The following is an 8,771-nucleotide window of genomic DNA, read 5'->3' as shown; positions in this document are numbered from 1 at the left end:
TTGTCCTGTCGCTGGGCACCACTGAAAAGAGCTTGGCCCCATCCTCCTGACACCCACCCTTCAGATATTTATAAGCATATATTAGGTCCCCTAACCAAAGTCCTCAAGTGGCTGGTGCCAGGAGAGCTGCTGGGCCTCCGCTTGCGCTGCCCCGGTGCGGGGACGCAGCAGCACACCTTGAGCGGCCCCGGGAAGGTGGAAGCGGCGGGTGGCCAAGGGTGGGCTCTGGGGAAACTGGGCTGAGGAGGGGAAAAGGGGGAGAGGGAGACGGGAGCCCAGCCCGCAGACAGGGACGCCAGCCCCGAAGGCGCGGGGAGGGGAAGGGTCTCGGCCGCCGGGGGCGGGAGGGCGGCCCGATCTGAGGGAGAGCGGGAAGGCCGGCGGGGGCGCCGGGCGGGGGTCGCGGCGGGCGGCCGGCGGCGGGGGCGGGCGGAGGCGGGCGGCCGGCGGGCCGCGGGGCGGGGGCGGGAGGAGGCGCGGCGGGCGCCGGAGGATGGGAGCGAGCGGCGGAGCCGGGGAGCGGCGCGGGGGCAAGGCCGGGAGCGCGGCGGCGGGCGCCGCGGCATCGCCCGCGTAGGGCGGCGGCGGGGGCCGGGCGGCGCCGCGGCCATGGAGCGGGCGAGCCCGGCGGCGGGGAAGCTGAACGCCGGCGGCCGCGGGGCGGGCGACGGGCACGGCCCCGCGGGGAGCGCCCAGCCGCGGGCGGCGGCGGCGGCGGCGGCGGCGGCGGGGGGGGGCGGCAGCGGCGCGGAGCCGGGCGAGCTGATCGGTCGGGCGCTGGATTTCAAGAGCGAAGGGGCGCAGTGCTACAAGGACAAGAAATTCCGGGAGGCCATCGGCAAGTACCACCGCGCCTTGCTGGAGCTGAAGGCGCTGCTGCTGCTGCGGAGCCAGGAGCCGGCCGGGCAGCGCCCTCCCGCCGCCGCCGCCGGGCTCAGCGAGGAGCAGCGGCAGGCGGTGGAGGCCATCGAGGTCGACTGCTACAACAGCCTGGCAGGTCAGCGGGGCGGGGGGCGGCGGGGTCCCCCCACCTGCGCCGCGCATGCCTGCCTTCCCTTCCCCTCCCTTCCCCTCCGCGACGCTGCGCTGCCTCGCTGCTCGGCCCCTTTCGTCCCCTTTCCCTCCCTTGGCTTCCATTTCTGTTTTTCCTCTCCCGTTTGGCACAGACCGGCTGCCGGTGCCCGGCTGCCTCGGGTAGCGCCGGGGAGGGGGCGCAGGGCCGGGCCGCTCCTTGCGCCGGGGCTCGGCCGCAGCCCCCGGCCCGCTCTGCCCCCCCAGGAGGCGGGCGAGCAGGCAGCGCCGCCGGCCTGGGGTGCGCGGGTGCTCCTCAGCCGGCCGAGACTGCGGGCTGCGCTCTGTCCCGCAGCCCCTTCCCCGCAGCTCCGGCGCCTGTGGCGAGCGGCGTTACCGAGCGAGAGACGCCTGCTGCCGCGCTGGGTGTAAGGCAGGGGAAGGGTTTGGGCGCTGCTGCTGCAGTAGCTCCAAGTAGTACTAGATATAAAAAGAATTTTTTGGCCTCTTAGCAACGAAAAGTTGAAAGCAAATACAGTACCGGCTTTTCGCTAGCCGCCGGTCTCCACCGTGCTCAGTGGACATTTGCTCATCGCTGCCGTTGCTCCCTGCCATCTGTTTAGAAGAAGTGCTGCAGGAAGATGGAGGGGAGGGGTTGGGGGGTTGAACTACTTTGTAGTGGGATTCTGAAGTCTTTACTGAGACGGAACTCCTGTTGACTTCAAGGAGCTCTACCCAAGCAAGGACTGCAGGATCAGAGGTTGGTTTTGGTCCCTAGCAGCGTGTGGATTTTTTCTTTCCAAGCCTGAAAGCATCTCCAAAAAAACCTTGTGTCTAGGTGTCTACAGGGTAGAGAGCATTCGTAACCTGAACAAGATGCACAAAATGACAACATGAATAAAGCTCTGCTGTTTTCCAGAAGGATGAAGGGTCATTCGTTACCCTTTATATCGTTGGGGGGGGGGGAGAAATGGCGAAAAGCAGGACACTGGTGTGTGAGCTGTCACCATCACTTGGCTTCTGGCTTTCTAGGCAGAGTTGGTTAGCTTTGTTTCCTGTTGTCTAGTGCTAAAAAAGATGCAGAATAAAGTGAGTGGTTTGAAACGCCAAGCCAGAATCTTCTCTTGTCTTAAATACATGCCAATCTGTTATATTCCATATGCCTTTTGGGATGTAACGGGGGGCACAATTTAGCTCCCTTTCATCATGTTTTCAAATACTCTTCCTTCAAAAGCCTGTTGAAATCACATAGAGGGAGAGGCAGGTGAGATTTCAGAGTGATACCGTAATTGCACAGCTCTAATTTTGTCTCGCTCCAAATCTCTGTTCACAGGTTTATTAAAATCCATTGTATTTGGCAAGGATCATTTAGATTGGCAGGGTTATACAAAGAGCCCATAATACTCTGAACAATATAGCTTGGGGAGTTCCTGGGCTTGAAAAAAGTATTCACAGGAAATATCTCTGCTAGATACAAATGAGACCTGGTAGGTAGAAGGTAAATGGGGTGGGAGGGAGGGGTGGCATTTGCTTCTGTGGCACTTTCTACTGAGTACACAAGTTCCACTTGCTAGAAACGTGTCCGCTCCTGCTGACAGAGTTGTCCTGCTTAGTGGTCGTTGTCCAGCTCATTTATTTACTCTCTCGGGTTTGTGTGGGCAATTTTTTTCACTGTTGGTTGTATTTGATCTTGTCAGCACTAGCAATCAGAGAGTGTGAGAAACGTGCTCCATCTTTAGCCTAGATTGGAACAGATTTTTTTCCTAAATTTAACCAGCGTGAACACAAGAGGAGGTGATTATAATTAACCCTGGAGTGGCAAGCGGCACTTTTCCTGGGATAACCTCGCAGCAGGTCAAAGTGTCGCGTTGCACAGACGGTTGTCACATGTTTTCAGTAGATGGCATGCACAGAGCAGAGAACAGGATTGGTCTTGGAAACGCGTAGCTTCACGTGTGCGGCTGTCTGCAAGCAACGTTAAAGAAATTCCCGGCACGTTGGAGAGAGGAGCGTGCGGTTAAACTGGAATTGCAGTGTTGCTACTCCTGGCCCAGTCCCATCTAGCAGAAGGAGCTACGAATTGGTGTCTGAAGGAAGGGGAAGAGGGGGGAGGGCTTTTCCCCAGAACTGTCATAATAATTAGTATACCTTTTTAATAGCAACTTCAAGAGGTGCAGCAGTGGGTCTTCTAAGTGTGGTGCAGCAGAAGCCACCAGTTTCTTCACAGAGTGGGCTCTAGCAGAGGCACCAGCACATACTCTTAAAGTCTGTGTTATTTGACATGGGAAAGAGAGGAGGCGCAGGGAGTTTTGCTGCTGAGCACTGGATGGGTGCCTAGAGCTGTTTTTAAAGTAAATAAATCTGCATAGTGCAGGGAGCATAACAGCGGTACACGTTAATTCTAGAGAAAGCAGTTTTTCACTCTGCTCTGATGTTTACCCGGTAGCATTAGCAGCTGTCATCTGAGTGTCCTTATTATCAAGTTCTTTTAGCACCTCCGCTTACTCTCTAAGCTTGGCATTTAAGAAGCCCACCTTGCTTTTGCACTGTCATTTTTCATGTGGCCGTCACACATCCACCTGTCAGGGATGTTTTGTGTCACAAATACAGATGCACACACACACTTCTTTAGATGCAGCATACAAGTCAGAGGGGAGCACCAACTGTAGATACGCGCTTAGCCAAATAAGCAGGTGGGAAATATACACCCAAAGGGGATCTTGGGCAATCTCGTGGGTGAGGGCTGGGGTTAGTTGGATTTTTTTTTTAATCCAGCTGATTACATGAGTAAGAACATGCAGGCAAACACAAAACTGTTGTCAGTGCCTGTACTGCCTTGAAGAATGTAAAGGTAGACACAAATGTGCACTCAGATTCTCATTTAGCTTTGCTTCTTTTGTGGAGCATCTTCAACAGGCAATTCTCGTACCATGAGGTGGCCAACTCTTGTACTCAGCCACAGCCCCACGCTACTCGGTCTGTTTTCTAAAGTTTGCTGTTGTGGAGCTGTGTGGCACCACCACAACCTAAACTATTTAGCCCATTTCAAAAGATCCCAAATCTGCTGGTTTTTAAATTATTGTAATTTTTTATATATATTTTTTAAATCGGCCTAGGATTTTCACTGCTTGCCATTGCAGCGCTGATCATATTCTTTCGCTAATCTATTAGCTGGGCTTCAGTTTAAGCTCCAAGAGTTTTGCCTTAAAGGGACTCCCCCTCACATCTGCAAAATCCAGCGCTGCCACGTTCTTATACAGGCCTGCTGATACCCCTTCATTTTACCACAAGTCTCTCCGATAAATGTCACCAGATGCAAGAGCAGAGGCATGGTCGAGGCGCCCAGAAATTGCTAGGGCAGGCAAAGAAACAGCCTGCCAACAGCATAGAGCCTGGCAGAATGAATGCAGGGCTGTAAGGCGAACAGTCCTCTCTTTATGACTCACTGACAGTCTCTGACCTTGAGGAAGTCACTTGGCCTCTTTTTGCCTCTCTCAGCCCTATAGAAAAATAAAGAATAGAGACCACAATCTCATCCTGGTGGTACATTCAACTGAGTTTCCCCCAAATTGGTGATTTGTGTTCTTTTAAAAAAAGACGAATGCATGAAGAATGCCTGCGGAAAAGCAGACTGGCCACATATCCCCCATGTCAGTCTCCTTTCCACTCCTGGAGCATCTTTTATCTACGAGAGGCTTAAATGCTTCATGTACTGCACACAGGTAGGGATCATGTACCTACTACAAACGCAACCATGACCCTCATGAAATGCTGTGATCATTTTATTCCAGCGTTACTGCCTAAAAGTTTACAGGATCAACAGGACTATGTCTGCTCTGCAGAGAGAAACAAGTCCTAGTCATTCCAAAGCAGCAAAATGCTAAGGGTAAGCATAGTTTTAAGAATTTCTTGTGAGGGAATGTTGCAGTGCGATAAGCAAATCTTTGTTGGTTTTTCTAAGCATGCAGAAATGCTAGAGCTAATCCTGGCAGGAAAAAGAGAACCAGAGACAGAACTGGGGATGAGGCGTGGCGTGGGGAGATCTGGGTTTCTAAACCTCCCTCTGTGCTAACCAGTTGTATTATCTTCACCAAATCTTATCATTCTTTGAACCTCAGTTTATCCTTTTGCATTTGTGACCTCCTGGGAGTACTGTAAGTCTTTGTTAGTTACATGAATGTTAATTAAATGTGACATGTCTATGTCCCCATTCAAACGTGTTTAGTTTAGTATAGGAGTCCATCAGGAGGGCACACGTACCTGAACTGAGTATTACAAAATGTAGCCATAGAAGATATGCCTCAGCCTGGATAGTGAGTTTTGGCCTCCTACACTGGCAGAAGCACGCACCGGTACCATTCGTGGCTATGCGAAGGTCATAGCGACAGTCCCACAAAACATGGCACTTCCAGCAGCGTAGGAACCTGCTAGCGCCCTTGGGCTCTAGACCAGTTGCACAGACTTTGGTAAGTAGTTCCACTGAGAAATCCAAGTAAAAATACTTATAATACTTAATCCAAGTAAAAATATACCTAAACATGAGAAAAGCTCATAAAACTTGTCTCCACTGACCACGCACTAGGACTCCTCACAAAGAGTCTCTGCTAAAATCCCATCCTAGTATATAGCCGTTAACAAGTACAGACTCTACCAGGACACATGGTTCTGTGGGTGTTAAAGCAGTCTTGGACTGTTGCTTCTTGTGAAGTTTTTTTTATGTACTGCATCAACAGAAACCACCCTCTGTAAAGAAGCCGTGTAATGGGAAGGAGAGGCAGCAGCGAACAGAGCAGGATGCGGTCTGCGCTTTCACCGATTGAGGTGGGAGTTTCCCAACACTCTTGGTTTAGGTACATCTACCCAGCCAGAGTGCATGGGAATATCTTGTTTTACAGAACTGATGCAATTACTGCTCCACGTAGGTGCAATTGCAGCAGAGAATAGACACAGATGGCTGTGTAGTTTTTTAGTGATAGGCCCAAACCCTGACACGTATTTAAGAAAGCAGTGGGATTTGAAACCGTTGTCATTAATTCGTCTTTTGAAATACTCTGTACTTACCTGTTCCCTTTTATTTTGGAGGGCAACATTCTCCCTGTTCAGGGAGGAATTTCTTGTACATTGGGAGGATGGGACAGAAATAAATCCAGATGCCAGGGGCTTGGGAGGGAGGAAAAGAAGGAATGGCAAGCTGCCTCCAAACTTGGTTTAAGTGATACATGTCTGACAGCACCTCTCTTGCTGAGGCAGGAGATCCACTTTCCTCTGTATATGTCACTGTTCTTCCCAAGCCTTTTCAGAACTCGAAGCTCTGGTGGGTGTTTTTTTTCAGCCACTTCTACCATGTGTTTAATTCCCTTTGCATGTGGAGAAGAGTGTCCCAGCTCACCTTGTCACCATTTGCCTGAAACAGAGTACTGAGAAGGTATTGCCAGACTGCCCTGAAGAGCCGCAGTCTTGGTGAGCCGAGATCCATCCAAGTCCAGCCATGGCTTGCCATGGGAGATGAAGCAGGATATGTCAAAAATCAGAAAATTTCTTCAAGAACAGAGGAGTGGTTAATGTGTTTACCTAGAGACTACTGGTTGTTCTCCACCTTGAGAACACTGGTATGTTTTCCAAGAGGGCTGTAATAGCACCTCCTGCCAGCTTTACTCCATACTTTTCTGAAACGCTGTCCTGGAGGTTCCTCCAGCAAAAGTCCCACAGTGAGTCACAACCTCTTACACCTCCACAGGTTTCCATCAGTGTTGTTCTGGAGACAGTTCAGCTGGTTCAATAAAACCTAGTGTCAAAATCAAAGCTAGTTCCCAGTTTATTGATAAATACACCCATGAGCTCCATGGTTACCTTCTTTTCTAGGAGCTGGGCCACCTCTGCATGGTTCGACAGGTGAGGCATCCTTCTCTTCCTCCTGTTCACTTGGGCTCAGACCCAGAAATTTCTAACCCAACTCCAGACCTGCTTCTCCAGCCTTTCTCCTAGAACTGCGCATCAATTCGGCAGCACACCCCCAGTTCCTCAGCAACCTCTGAGCAGTGCAACTGATGCCTTGAGAATGGAGGGTCCTCAGAATATTTCACATTAGGATTTTAGGATGAGATCTAATGCACACCTGATAAAGGAAGTGCTGTGAGGATATGAACAGTAAAACAGTGTAAGTAAAAGGGGAGGTCTACATGCTGCCGGGTCCCAGTTTCTTCTTAACATTGTGCTACCTCACAGAAAACAGCATACAAAGGAGAATGAAACTGAGGAAACAAAATGAAGAAAGGGAGAAAATACACGACAAAGTTTTGAGAAAATTTACTGTCTATTTATTTTCTTCTTAGTTCTCTCACTTCATGGATGAGAAACAATAACATAGAAGGAAGACAACTGTTTATTAATCTTGTTTTCAGCTTGCTCGCGTCCATACCAGTGACTAATACTGAGGGTTAAAAATGCTTTGAAAAAGAGTCAATTTCAGCTATCATTAATTAGAAAGTTATTACTAATGGCTGTTCAGGAATCTGTCTCCTTTTGTTCATTCCTGCACTGCATCTTGGAAGGGAAGCAGTAAGCTTAGGACATTGACTGATGAATGCAGGTAAATCGTCTTGTGGTGGTGTGGAACATTACTATTCTGTTCTCTTCAACAAAAGTTGTAGAGTCACTACGGTTTCTGGAAGATTTTCTGGAATTGCTGAAGGTAGCTTCGGCTGGAGCACACTTACTTGTGTGAGGCTGGGAAGTGGTGGTCATGGAAATGAATTAGGCACAGTCACGTTTTCTCTGATAACCCATGGCAGAAGCGACAGCTGGGAGCAATGATCTTTAGCTGTCATGGCTTGATGTGCCAGAGCTCATCTGTTACTATCCATAGGCAATAGCTAATGTCATGATCTTTACTTCAAAATCCACTCCATTCTCCGCACTCTCCAAAATTCTTGACACGCCATCGCCCTGAGGCTCAGAAGCTGGATAGCACCATCTGCTTCTCCTTGGCTTTGTCCCGTGTACCCAGTTCTCCCATCACGTTTCTCAGCTCAGGGCTGCTTACGCAGCTTTCTCCTCTGAATTCCTCTGCTCACTCTCCCAGTTGCAATGCAATTATGTCAGACTTTATGACCTCCCAGACAAAGTTTTGTCCCTTTCCAGGCTTCCCCCATCTCCATTCTGCCAGTGAGGTCCTCTCATCCCATTTGTTCTCATACTCTGCCCCACAGCACCTTGTTGTACCTGATTTCTTTGACCTGATTTTGCCTGCAGTGTATTAGTTCAGGCTGGACCTTCTCTCCCTTCCTAGCTCTCATCAAGGCCCATCTCTGCAGTGACAGAGGGCTCCTGTGTAGCCATGATCACAACTTTGCCTGCCACAGGAGCATGTCCTCATGTGTAAAGCCCTAGGCTGTATAAAACACCACCCCAGAATGGTTCTGCAACAGCCTTCCAACAAGAGTCGGGAAAGAGCAGCCTCGTGCTGTTAGCATCTCTAGCAGTTGTGGATCTGTTTGCCAAAGAACCCAGAATTGCCCGACAGGTCCTGTGTCCCAAGCTTCTGACTTTGTCACGATATCTCAGTCCTATTCACTTATATGTACTGTCAACAAGGCAGGAACTGCAACTCTGTAGGTGTCCCTAGGTGGGGAGAACAGCCACCCTTAGCCTACTGCATAAGCCTTTCAGGATGCGGGACACCGATCGTTGGTTGCAAGGCTACAGTATTTTTCCTTCTCCGGTACATCCACATTTGACAAGTCAAATCCCTGCCCTACTAA

General features: G+C 50.5%; 1 protein-coding gene across 1 annotated transcript in view; it reads left to right on the top strand.

The window, feature by feature from the left end:
- Nucleotides 1-609: 609 nt before the first annotated feature.
- The window catches only part of TTC9 (tetratricopeptide repeat domain 9), a 28,446-nt gene continuing 20,284 nt past the window's right edge, over nucleotides 610-8,771 (top strand). The window contains exon 1 of the mRNA XM_075426040.1: nucleotides 610-997. Coding sequence (XP_075282155.1) covers nucleotides 610-997 — 388 coding nt within the window. The remainder of the gene's footprint in view (nucleotides 998-8,771) is intronic.

This window comes from Opisthocomus hoazin, chromosome 7, assembly GCF_030867145.1.
Source record: "Opisthocomus hoazin isolate bOpiHoa1 chromosome 7, bOpiHoa1.hap1, whole genome shotgun sequence".
NCBI classification, from domain to species: Eukaryota; Metazoa; Chordata; class Aves; order Opisthocomiformes; family Opisthocomidae; genus Opisthocomus; species Opisthocomus hoazin.
The sequence above is the reverse complement of the archived record's forward strand: the minus strand, read 5'-3'. Positions and strand labels throughout refer to the sequence as shown.